The 22,981-nt window shown below is 41.0% G+C and overlaps 1 protein-coding gene across 1 annotated transcript in view; it reads left to right on the top strand.

Annotated features, from left to right (window-relative positions):
* Positions 1 to 22,981, top strand: part of LOC132383663 (cytochrome c oxidase assembly protein COX16 homolog, mitochondrial) — a 72,158-nt gene that overhangs the window by 15,463 nt on the left and 33,714 nt on the right. Inside the window, exon 2 of the mRNA XM_059954858.1 lies at positions 15,948 to 16,025. Coding sequence (XP_059810841.1) covers positions 15,948 to 16,025 — 78 coding nt within the window. The remainder of the gene's footprint in view (positions 1 to 15,947; positions 16,026 to 22,981) is intronic.

The raw sequence follows: 22,981 nt of genomic DNA, 5'->3' as shown, positions 1-22,981 counted from the left end.
GCATGAGTCATTTTGAAGGAATTTTATTGTTCTTTAAAATCTTGAAGCACAGAAGCACAAATTTAAGTGTGTGTAGGCAGAACGAAAAGGTTACAAATAAAATAATTGCTGTCACATGCAAAATGGAAAATTTGGCTCAAAATCTGCCTGAATGTGTCATTACAAACTATTCACCTTTTTGTTAGGTCTTTCTCCTCTTCCTTTAGATTTAAGAATTTGTGATGCACATTGCTAGAAAGAAAGCATTTAGCAGGTGGCAAAAGTAAACTACTTGTGATGAATGAAACAGGTTGCAGAAACTCGTAAAATTAGTCCGTTTCATCATGGGTACTAACCTCTGTAGTATCCAAGACATATTCAAGGAGTGATGCCTTAGGAAGGCGACATCCACTAAGTGCGACCCCCACACCCAGGACATGCTCTCTTCTCATTGTCACCATTGAGAAGAAAGTACAGAAGCCTGAAGGCACACACTCAGTGATTCAAGAACTGCTTCTTCACCCCCCGCCATCCGATTTCTAAATGGACGTTGAACCCATGAACTACCTCACCACGTTTTTTATTTCTGTTTTTTCAACTATTTATTTTAACTTGATCTATTCAATACACATATATATACTTAGTTTTTTCCCTCTATTTATTTATCATATATTTTATTGCACTGCTGTTGTAAAGTTAACAAATTTCATGACATATGCTGGTGATATTAAAACTGGTTTTGATTCTAATTCTGATGGAAGAAATGAAGTATCTTACTGCAGAGATTTAAGAAAAGAGAATGAGAAGCAATAACTGAGAAAGAAATGGGGGCAATTGGAGTTCATTTTAGGTTCTGAGAGGGAAAATGACTGGATTGAGAGAAGGAAATTATGTTTCAGTATTTTCTCTTTCTGTATTACAGAGGCTTAGTGTGCTTTCTACAATATTCTGAAATCGATGAGATGATTGATGGTGAGCTTTTGTGCAATGCAATTGAAAGAAAGTCATCTGTTATTTAATGTCAACAAAGAAAACTATGTTAAAGATGCATGGTATTATGTTCCTAGCAAATTTTGAGATTACATATTAAAACTTTTATCCTGAAAGCATAGACTCGTGCTGAGTGAAGTTTACAAATATTCATGCCTATTGCCAAAGCAGTATTTTTACCTGCATGAGTTTAAACTCTGTGTCAATGAGTTTTTCCATCATGGGGAATCATAAGGAAATCTATTTCTCTCCTAGATATAAAATATCTGCAAGAGGCACTGGCTAGAAACCAGCAGAGGGAATGAGGCTAAATTTTGTATTTGTGCACCTTGTCTTTCCCACTTTGTCAGAGAGGAACATGAAGACCAACTTGAAACCTGTTCCTCCTTTTACTGAGACTCCAGAGTTCTCTCAGGACCTGAAATTGAACTTCTGATCTGCACAGCAAGACTCAAAAATTTTCACTCACCAGATCATTGCCTGTAAACATTTTTATATTATTATGTAACATTTGTTATTACTATTTTTGGTTGCAGTTTTGTTAAAGCATTTCCGTTAGTGAACCTCATTTTGCTCTGTGGATTATTGAGGGCCAGAACTGCTTGACACCAGGCAAGGTAGTTTGATTCCAAACAATTGGTTTATTGATCATTACAGAATGTCTCTCTAGTGCTCTCCCTCTCCTCTACCTTCCCCATTTCCCAACCATGATTCCCCTCTCCCTCTCTTGGAGGAACAAAACCTTGTATTCTGTTGTGGTAGCCTCCAATCTGATGGCAAGAACATTGATTTTTGAAACTTCTGATAAATTCCCCCCCCCCACTTCATTATTTCACATCCCCTTTTCCCTCTCTCATCTTACCAACCTATTGCCTCTTTCTGGTGCTTCTCATCCCTTTTTCTTTCTTCCATGGCCTTCTGTCTCTTCTTTCACCAATCAACTTTCCAGCTCTACTTCATCCCTCCCCCTTCAAGTTTCACCTATCACCTCTTGCCACTCCCCCCACTTGTTAATCTACTCCTCAGCTCTTTTTCTCCAGTCCTGCTGAAGGGTTTTGGCCTGAAATGTCAACTGTACTTTTTCCTGTTATGTATCCTGTAACTGGATAGAGAGGTCCGTTGAAGTCTGATGTCACTATTTTCAAACGTTTTTATTTATAAAGGGGCACAAAAGTAAGGTTAATACAAACATTCAGATAATGCACATCGTCAATACTCAATCTAAAAACGCGGGTATGGTAATGTTCATCATTAAGAAGTAATCTCGACTGTTGTCTAGGGGATAATATATTGTCCGTTGGAAATATAAAAGTCACTCAGAAGCCTGCAGACTTCAGCCTTTCGGGGAATCGCTGGGTTTCACGTGTTTTAGAGGGATCGGTGAAAAACGGAAAAACTTGCCCGGGTCTTTAGGAAGCCACTCCGTTAAATCAGGGGAGCATTGTTGTTAGTTCGAAGTCCTTCTCGGTATTCTCAGCCACCCGCTCCCCAGGCAAAGGATTTAGGAGCGCACGTGGCATTGAGTGGCTTCCAGCCACGGGAGCACTGAGCGAGCGTCTCCTCCGGGTGCGTTGCTAGGGTACTGCCTCCTGCAGTCCGCTTTTATCTTTACTTGCAGAGTTGTAGATGTCCATCAAAGTAGGGTGGTGCAATCTCCACCCCCACATTGCCCGAGGGTGTCCATATCCATGGTAGCTGTCACGTAGCAGGGACATGCACGTCACACAGGTGTCTCTAAGAACAATGGCCAAAACCGTTGCATTGTCTCTCACTTCCGAGACCCGATTTAATAGCGATCTTGCGATTCTCTGGAAGGAGGGGGCTGCTCCTGCTCCTTCGGCCCCTCAGAGCTGTGGTACCTTCATAACACCTCCCCTCTAAAAACCACATTTTTTACCAGCGGTTAAAAACAGAGTTGTACAGTGTCTTACAGGATTTTTAATCTAACACAATACCCAAGCTTTTTCTCTTCACAGAATACTACCGTTATACATTCAAGTCAGTATCTAAATAGTTAACGATTACAGTGCCCCTTTCTTTAATATCTTAACATCGCGTACCGTACTAAAGTCATGTAGCATCAGACTTCAATTCAATAACCATCTATTTATTATTTTTTTTCGCAACAAAACTAAGGAGGTGTGACCTTAGGTGCATTTACAAAAGTTTATGCGAACACTGATCGTTTCAGTCGTTTTACGTAACCAGCAGGTCTCCAAAGGGGCTGTCTTTATTATTCACAGGCTTTGGCGCAAACCTGTTCAACCTGCTTGGCTGTTTAACAATGGCATCTCCATTAACCGTCGCCTCTTTTTCGGCGAGCCCCCCCCCCCCCCCCCCCCGTGGGGAACTTGAGTAATTTTTCATGGTGAACTCCCGCCAGCCTTGTTCATCGGGGTTATTTTTGCAACACCATGCCCCAAACTTAGACCCTTTTCACCCAATTCTTCGATTTTACCCAGGTGGCTGGCCCTTTTATCAGTCCCCTTCAGGCTATTGGTGTTTGATTCGAACTCTTCGCTCGAGTAGCATGTTGAAGGCGGCCTCTTCACACCCCATCCTGGCATAACAATAGAGTGGGGGGCCCCGCTATTCCCCGGCTCACTCTGTGAGTGATCTGCCAGGTTTAAGATTTCTTCCTTCGATTTGGAAACTACAGACTTTCCGTTTCCTTCAATAACAATTCTCATCCCCCCATTCTTAAATTCTGCGTTAACTTTGAACCAACCTTCGAGTACAAACACCGGGGAACTCACACTGCCCCCGGTTACCAAGGTTAACCCTTTTCCCACTGAACCTATTTGACCCACAAGGATGGCTGCCCCGTCCCACTGAATCAGATACCTCAGACTTCTTCTGAGCTCCGTTACCAGGTTCAGCACCACGTGCATCCCCATCTCGGACACACTCAAACGGGACATTTGCCTCTTCCAGGCTTTCAACACCCATACCTTTTTCAAATTTTAACTCCCCCCGATCCTCCCAGTTACTCTCTGGGCAGCTCCCACCCGAGGAAGGCGCAACCCTGCGAGCTGAAACAACCTCCTCGGCCCTTTCAGCAGACCCCTTCGAGGCAAGGGTATCCTTTCCATCTAGGACTGCCCTCCTCTCATTATTGGGAACACCTTTAGAACTCTCAAGTTCTTCAAACAATTCTGCCAAACCAGACAGATCATCCATGTCCAACTCTGGACCTTTTAACAGCTTTATCTGTTTCTCATCTTTATTTCCTACCTTTAGGACCTTTCTCTTCGCTAAGGGCAGATCTATCTCCTCTCCCTTACCCCCTTTCACTTTACTACTCTTCGTCTTACCACCCTCTAAACCCTCGTGGCACAGAGTCAGCAAAGACGTCTCGGCCAAATCAAAACTGGGCAAATTTAAACTGCTCTCGTTCTCAGCTGTTTCTCTCGACATGCTGCGAGTGACCGCGCCGGCGAGAGGGTCCTTGGGCGCTAGGGACGGGGCCACCATACTCGCCGGTCGCCAGGTCGGCAGCATGGCTGACCAAACCTTACCCCCTGCTAAGTCGTTTCCCAGCAGGATGTCCACGTCAGCTCTCGGGAATTCTGAGGGTACCCCTATTTCAAATGATCCATACACCAGCTCACAATCCAGAATGACCTTATATAAGGGCACCATTTCTATCCTTTTATTTATTCCTTCCACCTTTACCATGCCCGTTTTCCGACCAAATTCTAGTACCTTACGGCTAACCAGAGACAATTCAGCTCCCGTATCCCTCCAGATTCGTACGGGAACTGGTGTGTCTCCCTCCGTCACAGACACGGTTCCGTGTGACAGACAACTCTCAGAGCCTTCTCGTACTCTGTCTCCCCTTGGCTCTCTGGTCGATTTGCTGATTACCACGGCACACCCGATAGGGACTGCGGCTTTCCCTCTTCCTATCTCCTTTCTCGGAGCAAAGCATCGAGATGCAATGTGACCCTCCTTTCCACAATTAAAACAGGTCAAACCCGGAACCCTCTGGCTGTCTTGCCTTTCCCCCTCAACCTTACCGCTAGCTCCCGGTGGGACCTCTGCCTCCCTCGTCGGACTTTCTCGATCGTTCCCACGGTCTCTCTGGGGACCTTTATTCGGGGAAGACTTTGTCTTGTGGGTTAGGACATATTTGTCCGCAAACCTAGCAAATTCTGAAATGGACTTATCTGGCTTCTCATTCAAATACATCCGGATCTCCTCCGGAACACAACTTTTAAATTCCTCAATCAAAAGTAACTCCCTGAGACGCCCATAATCCTCGTCCACCCTTTCCGTGGAGCACCAACGGTCCAAGAGCACCCCCTTCTCATGGGCTACTTCGGTATACGTTTGATTCCACCCTTTCCTTAAATTTCTAAACTTTTGTCTATAGGCCTCAGGTACCAATTCGTAAGTCCGGAGAATGGCCTTCTTTACCTCATCATAATTCTCTGCTCCTCCCTCATCCCGGGACAACGCCACATATGCTCGTTGGGCCTTCCCCTTTAACACACTTTGTAACAACGCCACCCACTGCTCTTTTGGCCACTTCTGATTTACTGCCACCTTTTCAAAAAGCAAGAAATAACTATCGACATCTGTCTCCTTGAACGGGGGCACCAATCTCAACTCCCTACTAACATTAAGCTGCTCTGCTTGGTCTAACCCTTGATCTCTTCGCTCGTTTCTCATCTTCTCAATTTCCCGGTCATGTTGCCTCTGTTTCTCTTTCTCGGCCCGTTCCTTCTCTTTCTCATCTGCTTCTAGCTCCTTTAGGTGAATTTCATGCTGTCTTTGCCTTTCTTTCTCTCTCTCAACCGCTTCCAGCTCTTTTAACTTAATTTCACGTTCCAACCTTAATTTCTCCACCTCTAACTGGACCGTCCCACTTGATGGCACTTTTTCAGGGATATCTTCCAATACCTCATCTTCAAACACATTCTTCCCAACGTAATACTGAGTTATGGCCCTTCGTACCTCCCACTTTTTCATGGATGACCTCATTTCTGCGAGGTTCATCTCCTTCGCTAAATTTAACAATTCTGATTTGGTGGCCGCCTCTAGCGCCCCCACAGTCGGGTTTTTCATAAATTCACCCACGTCCATCTTTGCTGGTTTCCCGTCTGGCTACCCGCGTAACCAGATTCAAGTTTTTGACTTACAAGCCCGATTCACTGGCCTCCCAATTTGGTGTCAAATCCCGAGACAAGAACCCCAAGTTGTTACGTATCCCGTAACTGGATAACTTACCAGCAAAGATAGAGAGGTCCGTTGAAGTCTGATGTCACTATTTTCAAACGTTTTTATTTATAAAGGGGCACAAAAGTAAGGTTAATACAAACATTCAGATAATGCACATCGTCAATACTCAATCTAAAACGTGGGTATAGTAATGTTCATCATTAAGAAGTAATCTCGACTGTTGTCTAGGGGATGATTTATTGTCCGTTGGAAATATAAAAGTCACTCAGAAGCCTGCAGACTTTAGCCTTTCGGGGAATCACTGGGTTTCACGTGTTTTAGAGGGATCGGTGAAAAACGGAAAAACTTGCCCGGGTCTTTAGGAAGCCACTCCGTTAAATCAGGGGAGCATTGTTGTTAGTTCGAAGTCCTTCTCGGTATTCTCAGCCACCCGCTCCCCAGGCAAAGGATTTAGGAGCGCACGTGGCGTTGAGTGGCTTCCAGCCACGGGAGCACTGAGCGAGCGTCTCCTCCGGGTGCGTTGCTAGGGTACTGCCTCCTGCAGTCCGCTTTTATCTTTACTTGCAGAGTTGTAGATGTCCATCAAAGTAGGGTGGTGCAATCTCCACCCCCACATTGCCCGAGGGTGTCCATATCCATGGTAGCTGTCACGTAGCAGGGACATGCACGTGACACAGGTGTCTCTAAGAACAATGGCCAAAACTGTTGCATTGTCTCTCACTTCCGAGACCCGAATTAATAGCGATCTTGCGATTCTCTGGAAGGAGGGGGCTGCTCCCGCTCCTTCGGCCTCTCAGAGCTGTGGTACCTTCATAACATTCCATAGATGTTGCCTGGCCTGCTGAGTTTCTCCAGCATTTTGTGTGTGTTCCCTTCTCCCTGCCCCATTGCCCACTCTCAGTCCATAACAAAATCAGGTTTATCATCATTCATCATATCGTCATGTCGTGAAATGTATTGATTTTTTGTGGCAGCTGTACGATGCAATACATAAAATTAATACAGTACTGTGCAAAAGTCTTAGGCACCCTAGCTAAATGCATGTGTCTAAGACTTTTGCACAGTACTCCAGCACTGCATTGCTGGAAAAGCTGAGAATGCTTTTTGATAGATCTAACATTCTACACAAAAGCAAAAGGAAAATATCTGGTGGTTCTTGTCCATTACTTTTTATTAAAAGGCAAATATACTCCCTATGTTCTAAGGGACATAAATTATGTTTTATTTTTGAGATTGGCCATGTGGTGGATGAAATGGAGAATTATCAAGTCAGTCGCCTCTTATGCTGTAAATCTAATTCTACCTCATCTTGACCTCATACCAGTCTGACAGATTGGCAGTAAAACTGATAGCAGCATGCTCATTCTGTTAAATGTCTTCATGCATTTTGAGAATTGCTTTGTCATTCGCATCATCTCTATTGCTCCAGTGTTATACCTCCGAGTATTCTTTTTGGTGTATCTAGAAACATAGAAAACCTACAGTACAGTACAGGCCCTTTGGCCCACAATGCTGTGCTGAATATGTACTTGCTTTACAAATTACCTAGGGTTACCCATAGCCCTCTATTTTTCTAAGCTCCATGTTTCTCATTTGTCATTTCAGACTAGAAAGAGCTAGCAACAAAGAGTCCTGTATTGAATACAGCCATCTTCATAGTGTGCCTCAACATCTAATGCAATAGTCTCAAGGTCGTCCAACATAATACACTTGTTCTTAAAGGGACATTGACACTACATGTTGCACCGAGGCGCAGATAACTTGGAGTTGGCTTTAAATGAGACACTGCCAATGGCGCTTAGCACTTGTCCGTAGGCTTCCATTCTTGATTTTTTGGTATCCTTGCAACTTCAGTATCCACAATCAGTGGTCTAGTTGTGCAAGGTTCATCTTATGGCATACTGCATGCATTGTTTATGTGTCTGAAAAGCTGCCTGCATAAATTTGTCTGTCAACCTATTGAGATGATGGAGTCTTTAATCTCTGTGTTGGTTCACCATATTGATAGTTTATTCTGTTCGCAGAATCCATATATGAATCAGAATCAGGTTTATTACCACTGGCATGTGACGTGCAATTTGTTAACTTAGCAGCAGCAGTTCAATGCAATGCATAATCCAACAGAGGAAAAAAAATAAAAATAATAATAATAAATAAATCAATTATATATATATTGAATAGATTTTTTTAAAACGTACAAAAACAGAAATACTGTATATTTTTTAAAAAGTGAGGTAGTGTTCGAAGATTCAATGTCAATTTAGGAAGCGGATGGTGGAGGGGAAGGAGCTGTTCCTGAATCGCTAAATGTGTGCCTTCGGGCTTCTGTACCTCCCACCTGATGGTAACTATGAGAAAAGGGCATGCCCTGGGTGCATTGAGTCCTCCGATCCAGAGCCCAGAGCAGGCCCAAAGTCTCACTTATCAGTTCATTGTGTAAGCAGGCACAGAGCACACCATCTGGGCAGTCTTCATAGCCTCAGCACCATGGAAAGCGGAGTGACCACCTTGGAGAATGAGCAAAATCGGCTGTCACCTTGGATCCGGACACCTTGTCTTTTCTGTCTATCTAGGCTGACATTTAAATTGACCAAACAATGGATCATACCTCACGTTGTACTGGAAACTACTGCAGCGAAAGGCTTCAGTGCCCTGGAGAGAGGAGTGAACATCCCAGGGAGTGAACGAAGTTGGCTCTTGCCTCTGATCTGGCCCGGCGATTAAACTATCACCCACAATGTCTGTGCAAAATACTTCAAATTCGCTGGTGGGTGGAACAAAGTATTGTCATTGTCTAATCCCAGTATCGAATTGTAGACAATGTAGCCAAATCTGTTGTGACAGAGAAAAAGATTCTGGCTAGTACTCATTGCTTCTCTGACTCCTAGGAGCCTCTGGCTAACAAAGTGGAGAGTTTGAGAAGGGATTCAGAATCTCAAAACCAAACATAGAAAACATAGAGGTTCTGTTTAAGTGACAGGAGGAGCACAAGCTGTCCATCCAGAGGATCCATCAGTACCTCCTACCCATCTGTGAAAGAATGTATGGTTTTTACATTGACATCCTCAGTACCTATAAAACCCAAGAGGATGAAAATCTCCTTTGATCCTGAGTAACTGCCTAGGAAGAAGGAGATTCATTCTTCGTCCAAAGTCATGTTCACATTAGACAGTTATCACTTTGTATAGCCGGGTTCCCATGTACAAGTGCACATTGAGTGTTCTAGTCCCAAAACTAGAGCATTGTGTGCCTTTCAAAAGGACTTCATTGGCTTCAGGTGCTTTGGAACATTCTGAGACTATCAAATTTGTTGCAATTTTTTTTATTCCTCCATTTAAAAAATCTTTTTTTGTTCTCTGCAATACTTTAGCCTTGTTCTGATTACTGGGTTAGTTAACATAATGACACTTCAATCAAGGCTGCATGTGGCAAGGAAACTTGCCAAGAATGCATTTCCAGCGTTTTCAGCTTTTTAGAGGCTTTGATATTAACCTAATCACTAAATAATTGCCATCAACAAATCACTTTTACTACGAGAGGAAACAACACACCGGACCACTGTTACACTACCATCAAGAAAGTCTACCGTGCTGTTCCACACCTTCACGGCAGAAAGACTGATCACCTGGTTATACTTCTACTCCCTGAGTATAGGCCGATACTGAAGACTGCAGCACCAGTTTTGAGGACCAGGAAGGTATAGACAAGGGACACACAGGAGTGCTTACAGAACTGCTTTGAATCAGTGGACTGAACTGTATTCAGGGATTCATCTTCAAATCTGGATGAGTATACCGTAGTTGTTACCAGCTTCATTAAAATCTCAGTTGGTTATGGCAAGAATCATCTCCTGCCTTATTAAGCACCTGGACCCACTGCAATTTGCCTTTTTCCACAATGGGTCCGGCAGATGCAACCTCAATGGTTCTTCACACAGTCTTGGATCACCTGGACAATACAAGTACCTATGTCAGGATAACTATGAAAACTTGCTGTGCATTCCCAAACCGAAAGCCTTGGATGAACCAGAAAGTACATCGTCTGTTAAGGGCTAGATCTGTGACATTTAAGTCTGGTGACCCAGGTCTGCACAAGAAAACCAGGTATGACTTTTGGAGGGCTGTTTCAAGGGCAAAAAGACTATTCAAAGCCAGGTTGGAGGCGATATCAGATGCACGACAACTCTGGCAGGGTTTGTAAGACATTATTCCCACAAAGCAAAACCTAATAAAATGAATAGCAGCGATGCTTCACTACCAAATGAGCTCAATACCTTCTATGTCCGCTTTGAAAAGGAGAATATAACTACAGCTGTGAAGATCCCTGCTGCACCCGGTGACCTTGTGATCTCGGTCTCTGAGGCCAACGTTAAGCTGTCTTTAAGGAGGGTGAACCCACACAAGGTGGCAGGCCCCAATCGAGTACCTGGTAAGGCTCTGAAAACTTGTGTCAACCCACTGGCAGGAGTATTCAAGGACATTTTTAACCTCTCAGTGCTACAGTTGTAAGTTCCCTCCTGCTTCAAAAAGGCAGCAGATATACTAGTGCTTAAGAAGAGTAGTGTGTGAGCTGCCTTAATGACTATCACTTAGGAGCACTCACATCTACGGTGATGAAATGCTTTGAGAGGTTGGTTATGGCTAGAATCATCTTCTGCCTCTTCAAGCTCCTGGACCCACTGCAATTTGCCTTTTGCCACAATAGGTCCTCGGCAGACACAATCTCAATAGCTCTTCACACGATCTTGGGTCACCTGGACAATACAAATACCTATGTCAGGATGCCATTCGTTAACTGTAGCTCAACGTTTAACACCATCATTCCCATAAGCCTGATTGATAAGTTATAGAACCTAAGCCTCTGTACCTCACTCTGCAATTGGATCCTTGACTTCCTAACGGGAAAACCACAACCTGAGTGGTTTGGTGATAATATCTCCTGCTCACTGATAAACAACCCTGGCTCATCTCAGGAGTGTGTGCTTAGCCCACTGCTTTACTCTCTCTATACTCATGATTGTGTGGCTAGGTATAGCTTAAGTACTATTTATAGATTTGCTGATGATACAACCATTGTTGGTAGAATCGCGGATGGAGATGAGGGGGTGTACAGGAGCAAGGTACAGCAGCAAGTTGAGTGGTGTTGCAGCAACAACCTTGCACTCAATGTCAGTAAAACAAAAGAGCTGATTGTGGACTTTAGGGAGGGCAAGACAAGGGAACAAGAATCAATCCTCATAGAGGGATCAGAAGTGGAGAGAGTGAGCAATTTCAAGTTCCGGGTTGTCAAGATCTCTGAGGATGTAACCTGGTCCCAACATGTTGATACAGTTATAAAAAAGGCAAGAGAGTGACTATTTCATTAGGAGTTTGAAGAGAACTGGTTTGTCAACTGAGACACTCAAACTTGTACAGATGTACCATGGAGAGCATTCTGACAGACTGCATCACTGTCTGGTATGGGGGTGATAGTACCCCAGTACCTCCATTGTACCCAAGATATCGTCAAGGAGCAGTGCCTCAGAAAGGTGACATCCATTATTAAGGACACCCATCACCCAGGGCATGCCCTTTCTCATTGTTACCGTCAGGAAGGAGGTACAGAAGCCTGAAGGCACACACTCAGTGATTCAGGAACAGCTTCTTCCCCTCTGCCATTCGATTCCTGAATGGACATTGAACCCATGAACACTACCTCACTTTTTAAGTATATACTATTTCTGTTTTTGCACTATTTTAATATATTTATTTTTCTTTCTATATTATCATGTATTGCATAGAACTGCTGCTGCTAATTAAACACATTTTGTGACACTTGCCAGTAATATAAACCTGATTCTGAAATCTGAATTAAATGTTCAATACCAATATACTGTACTTCTGATTTTAATAATGGTAAAATCTCATTATTTTATACATAATATTTGTAAATGATTAACAGCTGGTCAATTTGGAGCATCAGTCAAAGTTTAGATGGTAGAGTAGTTGTTAAGGAAAGCTGAGATGGTTGGAGTGAGAGGCTTCCCTGAACGTGTTGTGACCCTTCTTTTGTTCTTCTCTTTTTTCTGGCTGGCTATTACATAACTTTATTTTGAAAAATCTAAGCAAAACTCTTGGCAGTGCTTTAGGCTGAGTTAAGATCATCCACAAGAATCCATTGTAATGAAGTTAAGACTTCAGTTTAACGCTTTACAGATTTTTAAGCTTTTTAAGGTCCGTTTATCATGATTTTTTCCCAATCTATCAAATGAGTGTCAGCTCTTGTTACAAGATCTGGAATATGTGACCCAAAAGCCCCTTTACCTAATGGTGAATGAAGAACACTTAATGTCAGTTTAGCTTTTCCTCTGCCTTTCACATTTTTGTCCAAGACTGTTGAATCCTGGTGACACTGCCACTGGGTGCTGCCAGTGTGAATTCTCTCTTTGCTTATTGTGTTTGACTTAAAATATTTTGTATATGAAATGTTCTGTACAGCTGGTATATTTTTACACATTGACGAAAATGGAACCTCACTTTGTGTGTGTTTCTTTTCACCAGTATGCGAACTTCTGTTAACACCTACTATAATTTTAAAAAATGCCTTCTGTGTACTTTGAAAATGGATATGTACTACATGTTTAATACAAAAAAATAGAGCTGGAATTAATAATTTAAAAGGTTAAGGGTGTAAGAAATTATTCAGCTTACAAACATTTGATTTACAGATTTTTGCTTTAATACCATTGACCTTTACATTCGGTATACAAAATCAAAGGTATTTTTTGCCAGAGCAAATAATACACCACTCTCCATGCATTGGAATGCACTGCTCCCAAATGCTGTAATACTCATTTAACTTGTAAACTTTTCCTCCCAGAATTTATCCTTTGGCAAAATGAGGAATTGCAGTAGTTTGGATATACTTGCTCTCTGTAGTGATGCAAATTGATTTGATGGTGTTGAATTTTCTTAAAGCAATGCATTTATACATAATATCGCTTTCATGTATTTTCCTGTCATTTCATGACCCTATCAAGCTCTTGTACAAATCAATTGGAATTTTCCCTGCCTCTAAAACTTTAATGATTTTATGTTTGAGATGAGATGGCAGGGTAACTGTGCTTATATACTATACATGTTTCAGATAGGTTAGGTAGATAGGGTTGTAAAGAAAGCCATATTGGCCTTAATAAATCGAAGAATTGAGTATTGGAGATGAGGTAATAAGCTGAAGTTGTATAAGACTTTAGTGAGTCCTAATGTGGATTATTGTGTACAGTTTTGGTCACTGACTGATGGGAAATATGTAAATAAGGTTGAGTGAGTACAGGGAAAATTTACAAGGATGTTGCTGGGTCTGGAGGACTTAAGTTATAAGGAAAGATTGAATAGGTTAGGACTTTATTCCTTGGAATGTAGAAGATTGAGAGGAGGTTTGATAGAGGTATACAAAATTATGAGGGGTATAAGGTAAATGCAAACAGGCTTTTTTTACTGAGGTTGGGTGGGACTACAACTAGAGATCATGGTTTGTGGGTGAAAGGTGAAAAGCTTAAGTGGATCCTGAAGGGGAACTTCTTTACTCAGAGGGTCATGAGTGTAGAACAAGCTGCCCGTGCCAGTGATGTGTGTGGCTCGATTTCAACATTTAAGAGAAGTTTAAATAGGTACGTGGATGGTATGGGTATGGAGGGCAGTGGTCCTGATACAAGTCGATAGGAGTAGGCAGTTTAAATGGTTTGGCACGGACTAGATGAGCTGAATGACCTGTCTTGCACTGTGCTTTTCTATGACTGTGACTAACACATCAATTATAGTACCAATCTGATCCAGGTATGTACCATTTTATCTTAATCATACTTCAGACTTTTTGTTCCATTCTTATTTTTCATATTTCATTCTAGCTAATGTTTTAACTTTTGATACCCCAGCAAGTTTATAGCACAATCATTAGACTACAATTGAGCAGATTCAACTTGGTGTAACTAACAGAGTGGATAAAGGGGACACCAGTAAATGAGCTTGATGTGGAGATGCGACACATTCCCATGAAAAGTTTCTGCACAAGTGTATAAGACATTGATTAATATTTTAACAGGAATAGTAGACTGGTCATCTGTCTCTAATAAATCTGTAATTTTAAGATGGGAAGCTGTAACTAATGATACATACTGATAAACTGCTGCAGCCTCAACCATGTAAGTTGATGGTTCAAATGAAAATACAGAATGTGTTGCAGCGTATCCTGTTAATAGAAAGGTAAGTTTTCAGAGCAAGTTGTGAGAAAATACCATGTTCAGGGGGCATTGAAATGATAAGCAGGTTGGCAAACATTTGACAGGTGGAGTCTGATTGAGGTTGCCCATATTGGTAGAAAAAGAATATTGTTTAAATGCAGGGACTACAGAATGCAACTGTGGAGAGGAATTCACAAGTAATTAGAAAGAAAAAAAAATGCAATGTGAGCACTATATAGCAAGGAGAAGGACTACAAACATGGGGAAGTCTTGTTATAGCTGTATAGAGTTCAAGTGAGACCAGGCCTGGAGTACTGCACTATTGCGTCTTTGATCAGAAGTGTTACACTGTTTTTCTCCCCATATTTTAGATTCCCAGCATAAGCATTTTTATAAAACATTTTTACTCTGCAGTTTTGTTTTCTGCAGTTAAGGAGACATAAATGAGTAGCGAAGGGAGCTCAGAGAAAGCTCATTGGGTTGATTCTTAAAATGACAGTCTTTCAGGAATAATTAAAGGAATAATTAAGCCACTTAAGTCTATACTCAGTTTAGAACAGGGTACCAAACCATTATTATACCATGGACTCCTACCATTAACCGAGGGGTCTGTGGACCCCAGGTTGGGAACTCTTGGTTTAGACGAATGACTGTGTTCTCTTTGAAACCCAGGATGTTGAGGGGGCTTGACAGGTGGTGAGAGGTATGGAGGGCTATGGTTGGGTGTTGGTAGATGGGCTAGGCAGCAAGCCATGCTGGTATGGACTAGATGGGCTGAAGGACTTGTTTCTGTCCCATAGAGCTCTTTGAGTTTATGGGATCAAGCATGAGCATGGAACTGAGGCTGAGCAGGTCAAAACTGTAGAATGCTTCAGATATGGAAGCATCCAAACCCTGTACAATTGTCTTCTTATTTTTATGGTCCCTCTCCTTACTAAATGGTTGAGAAGTCTTAAGATGCCATTTGGCCTTCTGCTCTTTTATTGCATATGTTACTTGCTAATCTGAAACCATTCAAAAAGTACCTAAGACCATTTGGTCTATTCTGGCCTTGCTAGCCCTTTGAGTTCAATTAATCCATTTCCTCTTCCCTCTATTCATGTTCGTGCAGATTTTTTTTCATATCTATTCAATTATCTCCAATACTCTTTCAACTGCTGCCATCATAAATAGTAGGAGATTCTCATTATCTCCCTGACTGTTCTTTTCTAATTATCTTAAATATGGACCTTGGTTTTGAATCTGCCTTCCAGTAAAGATATCTTAATATGTACTTTATCAAATAATTTTGAGTATGTGTATTAAATTTTACTCTTCAACCTCTTCCCCTATTCTATAAAGAGGAGAAGGATGTTTTCTCCATAAAATTGAAGCCACCTTTTATTTTCAGGGTATTTGCTTTGTTGCAGATTGAAGACCATAATCTACAGGAACAGAATTAGGTCTTCTGGCCCATCGAATCTGCTCTACCATTCCTTCATGGCTGATCTATTATCCCTCTCAAATAAGACCATAAGACATAGAAGTAGAATTACTTCAATAACATTTCAATAACAACCTGTTTTTTTTTACACAGATACTTATTATTGGAGGATCCTTTGGTCTCCGTGAATTTGCCCAAGTTCGGTATGATGTCCAAAAGGTGAAGAGAAAGGTAAGCATTAGAAGAATCTAAAATTAGTGGTAGACTTGATTTGAAAACTATCTTCCAAGGTGAATAATGTTACAAAAGATATCATTTCACAGCTAACTATTTTTGTCTTAACTGCTGCAATTTACCATTATTTTCATTGCCTTGCCTTGATGCCCTGGATTTGCACTAGAAACAGTGCATAAACTAACTTTTGCAGCATGTAGTAACTGCTGAACCATTTCAATAATCCCTTAAAATAAAACACTCTATCAAACTAACACCATTGTTATTTCAGGAAAGGAAAATATGTTTTAGCATATTAGATCTGTATATATTGTTCATTTTCAAATGGCTGAATAACTGAGCAAGTTCCAGTGACCATGGGTATTCTTTCCTGTTCCTGACTGACTTTGTTCTGTTGGTGTATGGGTAATTGGCTTCTAATTTGAGTCATGCCACCAGTGGCTTGGGTTTCCTACTTAGCAGTGAAGAACAGCACTCAGTGTCGACCTTGAAGAAACCAACCCACAAAACTTCAGCTGGTAGCATGGATTTCCATGTTCACGTTGTAAATGTGTGTCTGGTTCTGTTCCAAAGACCATCTGTGACTTTAGCGAATAGTAATATCACGGAGCAAGTTCAGTAGTCAATTGGTTAGAGAATTTCTGAAAAAGCAATCAATTCCAGAGTGAAGAAAATCACTGATTTTTAAAATATTTTGAACAGTTTACCAGAGATGAAAATAATATATATATAATATATATATAAAATAATAATATAACAGATACATGAATGGGACTAAAAGTTGAAATATCAATATTTAATTTGGAGGAAAATGCCAAATTCTACCCTTAGTTTTTAATTTTTAAAATCCTGGAACTTTGAAATAATTAGATTTCAAAAATAAAATGAGATCTTCAAGACTAAAGACTTTGGTTGAGGCTCAACATGTTAGTTAAGAATTCTATAACATTTTGTGAAATAATGTGTGTTTTACACGAATGAGTGTTAATAATTACAGTTCACCAGTTCTGTGTTATTACCTCAGCAAGATGCATCTTCTGTAAAACAAGTTTTGGTTTTCCATTTTTAATGCTACATGTGCAAAATCTAGAAGTTGTAGTCAGTCTTTCAGTAATGATAACAAATACTGCTGGTTTTGTTATTGCAATTGCAAATTCCTGATTTGTGTCTGCTTTCCATTTGTAATGTGAAAGCCAGGATGTAATTAGGCTGCTTAATTGAGAAGGAGCTAAAACACTACTTAATACTTTTGTCAGTTACTGTCTATGAACTTTCTGGATAGCAAGCTGAATTTTCGTTTCAAACACCTATGACTATGGGAGGAAAATCCTTCTGTTTACTTTTTTGATAGTTTGCTCACTTGGAATTAAGAGCAAAATGTTGTAATAAGTTATAATTCATTTTGTTTATTATGGTGAGACAGATTAGTAGCAATAATATAATGTTCTTGAAGCTTCTTGACCTTGAGCAAGCAAGGACTTTTCAAAATATTGAATATTATTATTTATGTTAACGTGGTCACATAGCATTGATAGCAGTGTCTCCAGAGCAGATTTCTTGCATACGTCTTCCTTGATTTCTGAATGTTTGGTTTACAATTTTCACTGTAATGCTTTGATTTTTGGGATGGATTACTAAAAGTTATGAATCTATATCTCAGAATAACTTTTTCCACGTATAAGAATAGATTGTATCAACATTCCATAGTGCATTTTAGCCATCTTTCTTAACTACGAAATTTTAAAAAAATGAAACGCTTTGATCAGCATGCCTTTTGTAAATTGAGGAATGCTTGTTATTCTATTTCTACAGGCTTCATGCAGCTTGTAAGCTGTATGAATTCCAGTAGCGGTGGCATCTTCAGGAAGTGCAAAGCCTTTGAAGCATGTTTTATGTAGTGTACTGTCTGCTGGAATGCAAATCAAAGTGGACTAATTCAGTGCCTTGAATGTATATTGATGCCGGAGTGCTTGTGATGGTTATTGGCTACTTGTATTCAGAAATGTGGATGCTCTTACTGGTCATACCGATTGATGGTTAAAGACTCTTCATCTTGTTAAATGTTGTCTTCTGGCGTTTGAGTCCTTTTTTCTCCTTTCATAAATTCTTCATGAATATCTGCAAAAAGAATTCAATGTAACTGTAAAACGTTTGTCTTCTACACCAGTAATCCTGTGGGCATTCTTTTAATATTATTGATTTAGTTCCAATATATTCAGTTGACTGTTGTGGAATAATTCCTACAGGAAAATGATGACACTTGCTTTTTAATAATAATCTTAGCTGACTGCACTGCAAAATTATACTAAAGACATAAATCTTCTACTCCCAAGAGTGTACAAAATTTCAGCAGCTGTAGTTTTAGTTCGTGTTTCATTGTTTAATAGCATTTGATTTGTACTTTTGTGAATGAGATTTTGGTCACCGTTTCATTAATAATGGCTTGTTGGGAATATTATAGCTCCAGTGAAATTTTCAGCAATCTAGAGGTAAAAGCACATCTGTTCAAAGTTCAAAGTATATTTTATTATCAAAGAACATACAGTATATGTTACCATATACAACCCTGAAAATCATTTTCTTGTGGGTATACTCAGCAAATCTGTAGAACAGTGACTGTAACAGGATTAATGAAAGATCAACCAGAGTGCAGAAGACAACCTGTGCAAATGAAATTATAAATGTTATATCGTAAATAAGAGATTATTCATATTTCTATCTGTACCAATAGCTTGGCTTAATGTTAAATATCCCATGACTAGATTGAAAAAGTGGGATGTTCTCACAACTTTTCAACCAGCTTTCAGTCACCTCTGTTAAGCAATGTCTAAATGTGTATTCCTTCATTCAGTTTATTTTATTATCTTCCTATGTGGTATATCTTTCTTCTTATTAAGTGCAACCAGATCAGAAATGCTGATAAAGTCAACTAGTCTAGTTCCCAAAGAGACTCCGATAGGCCAATCAGATGGTTCACTGCTGCTTAGTGATAGAACATTAAAAAGATTATATGTACAATTAAGAAACATTTAAAAAAATAGTAGAAATACTGGAGTCATGATGATCATGATGGTCTGCTGGAGAGAGATATTTATACACATGCTGTCCTCCATACTTCAGAGAGATTGAAGGATAAGGTTACAGGGTGACAAAACGTGACAGGAGCAATTGGAACTAAAAACTAATCCCTACCGGGAGAAAACAGCAGCTGTTCTTTCCACACTGTTATCCAGCAGTTTAAGGACTAAGTTCAGCCAGAACATAACTTACAAGTGCTCTTGAAAGTCAGGTATCAACCCTACCTGCCAACAACCAAGCATTGCCTTCCTGGTCCCCTTCATGGTAGCTTATGAAGAAACATGCGACTTCCTTCCCAGAGATAATAGGTGTTTGTGCACTAGAATCTTGAAGGCTTGGACCCCATTGTCGCAGATGTTTCCAACCACAGCATCTGGAAGGCTGTTCCAAATTCTGATAGAACAGTGAAGGAAGCTTCTATCCAGTGTGTAGGTTCTTGCATCAGGCACAGAAACAGCATGAACAGGACAGATAAACTTGATCGTGTGGTGCACCATCTCTCATAAGATGAAGGTAGCATGACGCGGAGGTCTGCAGGGCTGTGGCTGGTGTGCATTTTGTATAGCACAGTAGCTGCAGCAACCTGTCTTATTATTTGGCAAGATGTATAATCGAGTGAAACTGAGCATCAAACAAATAGATAAGCCCATCAAAGAACATGGTTAATTGCAGTTAGTACTTCATTATGAGACCATTTACACTGATGAACCGAATCATTGTTTCAGCTCCCATTACATGGAATACTAAATTAAGTGCATCTTTGATGACAATAGAAAACGTGGAATGCTTTTGGGTAATTCTGAAGTGTTAAACATTGGCATTAGGCTTGTTCTCTTCCCCACCCCTTTATTTTACACAAATAATTTGCAAAATTTCAAAACATAGTTAATATATTTTTAATGACTGTTCATTTTTCAGAATGTTGTTATCACTGAAGAGACAAGTATTTATTGCCCTTGAGGTGCAATGAGTTATCTTCTTGAATCACTGAAGTCCATCTGTGGAAATTAACCTTTTTCAGGTGCATTGATGAAAATGGTGCCAAACAAATGAAGTTAATGGCCAAAATTTGCTGTGAACAGCCTGTCATCAGCTTCCAAAATAAAGCCTTACAGTGAAATATTTTGGGGAAAGATGTCCCATCACTGGCAGTGAGAAACTGTCTGACAAAAAGATCTTCCATGCTGTAGATATGTAATGTGACTACAAAAATTATCATGCAGGAATGTGAGAAAACTGACAGCTTTCTAATACATACTACCTGGAACTGATTGTGACTAAATACTTTAGATGTAAAAACATTTTATACAAAACAAATTTAAAAATTTTAAGGCAACACGAGTGAATCTGCAGATGCTGAAAATAAATAGAAAACACAAAATGCTGGCAGAACTCTGCAGGCCAGACAGCATCTATGGGAGGAGGTAGTGACGACATTTCGGGCCAAAACCCTTCATCAGGAGTGAAGTAACTTGGGATGGTCGAGGGGGGATAAGAAGTGGGTGGAGGGATAAAGTAGGGAGCTGGGAAGTGATAGGCTGGAGGGAAATGGGCTAGGGGGAAGGTGGAGAATTATGGGAAATAAAAGAGAAAGAAAGGTAGGGCTGGGGGGAGAGATTATAGTGAGGGGGGAAAAAGAGAGAGAAAGAGAACCAGACTAAAATAATAGATAGGAATGGGGTAAGGGTGGGAGGCAGGGGTATCAACGGAGGTCAGTGAGTTGGATGTTCATGCCGGCAGGAAGGAGGCTACCTAGGCGGGAGATAAGGTATTGCTCCATCGACCTGCGTGTGGCTTCATCTTGACGGTAGAGGAGGCCATGGACAGACATGTTGGAGTGGGAGTGGTCTGTGGAATTGAAGTGTGTGGCCACAGGGAGATCCCGCCACTGCTGGAGGACCGAGCTCCGGTGTTCGGCGAAATGGTCTCCCAGTCTGCGGCGGGTCTCCCCAATGTATAAATGGCCACATCGGGAAAATTTTAAAGTGTTGAAGCATATAGATGAAATGCTATGAATATTTTAGAGTTGCAGAGTGATAAGACATAGAACTGCGCCCCATTGACTATAAAACATTCATTTTTACACTAATCCTATGTTCATCCCTACCATCCCAGTTTCTACCTTGATCTTACAGTCCAAGGACTATACTCAGCGGCCAATTAACCTACCACAGGCACAATTTTTGGGATGTGGGAGGAAACCAGAGCAACCGTTGGGAAACCCACATGGTCACAGGGAGAATATGTAAATTGCACACAAACCACACTGTGAGTCAGGATGAATATGGCTCAGTTGGAGCCTGGGTCATTGAGGTTGTGAGGCAACAGATCTGCCTGCTGTGCAGATATAAAAATAAGCTCACAAGTACCTTGATGCTCATAAGCAAATTGCAGGAGAAACTCAACAAGTTGGGGAACATCTATGGAGGCAAATAAACAGTTGATGTTTCATACCTACATCCTTCAGTACATTTGGTCAAGATTATCAGCATCTGCAGAATCTCTGATGTTGTTGCCCCACACCTGACCCTGTCTGTTGAATTGAATGGATATGGTGGGAAATATCCAACAATTCATGTTTCCATGCTACACACACAAAATGCTGGAGGAACTCAGCAGGCCAGGCGGCATCTATGGGAAAAGAGTACAGTCAACGTTTCGGGCTGATGCCCTTCGGCAGGACTGGAGGAAAGAAAAGATTAGGAGTAAATTTTAAAAGTAGGGGAGAGAGAAGCACATTAGGTTGGAAGCTACCCAGACGGAATATAAGGTGTTGTTCCTCCAACTTGAGTGTGGCCTCGTCGTGACAGTAGAGGAGGCCATGGATAGACATATCAGAATGGAAATGGGAAGTGGCTACTAGGAGATTCCACTTCTGGTGGATGGAGGATCAGTGATCGGTGAGGTGGTCTCCCAATCTATGTCAGGTCTCACTGATATATAAGAGGCCACACTGGGAGCACCTGACACAATACATGACCCCAACAGACTCACAGGTGAAGTGTCTCCTCACCTGAAGGGACTGTTCTGGGCCCTGAATGGTGGTGAGGGAGGATGGAGCCTAAAACCTGATGACGTGCATATCGATTTCTCAAACTTCTGGTAATGACACTGCCCCTTTCTCCATTCCCAAAGTCCTTTTTCCTCTCTCACCATATCTCCTTGCTTGCCATTGCCTCCCTTTGGTGCACCCTCCTCTTTTTCTTTCTTCCTTGGCCTTCTGCTTTCTCCTATCGAATTCTCCCTTCTCCAGCCCTGCATCTCTTTCACCAATCAACTTTCCAGGTCTTTACTTCATTCCTCCCCTTCTCTGTTTTACCTTATCACCTTGTGTTTCTCTCTCACCTCTTCCACCTTTTAAATCCGCTCCTTATTGTTTTTTCTTCAGTCTTGCTGAAAAGTCTCAGCCCGAAACGTTGACTTTTTTCTATAGATGCTTCCTGGCCGGCTGAGTTCCTCCAGCATTTTGTTTGTGTTGCTCGGATTACCAGAATCTGCAGATTTTCTCTTGTTGCATGTTTCCATGCTAACTTGCTTGTGGATCCATCATTGGCATGCACATTGCAGAACTGTGCTAAGCTCCTGATGATAGTTATTGATTCTTGAATATTCACACTTGCTTGCACAACACAAAAAAATCCCGAAGTTGTGAAGGACCTTTTTTTTTTAAAGAAATTAATGGTAGATTATCCATATGGTTGTATTCTGTCCTCGGGTATGTTGCAGATATATGGTGTGAAATTATATTAGGCATATTACTCGGATTTTGTGCAGCTTTTTTACTACCTCAAAACACTTTTTTGGAATTGACATGAAAGCTATGGATGGTTTAGCAAGTGAGTTAAGCTCCATTTTTGTGTTCATTCCCTAAGTGT

The sequence above is a fragment of the Hypanus sabinus genome, chromosome 2, assembly GCF_030144855.1.
Source record: "Hypanus sabinus isolate sHypSab1 chromosome 2, sHypSab1.hap1, whole genome shotgun sequence".
Lineage (NCBI taxonomy): Eukaryota > Metazoa > Chordata > Chondrichthyes > Myliobatiformes > Dasyatidae > Hypanus > Hypanus sabinus.
The sequence above is the reverse complement of the archived record's forward strand: the minus strand, read 5'-3'. Positions and strand labels throughout refer to the sequence as shown.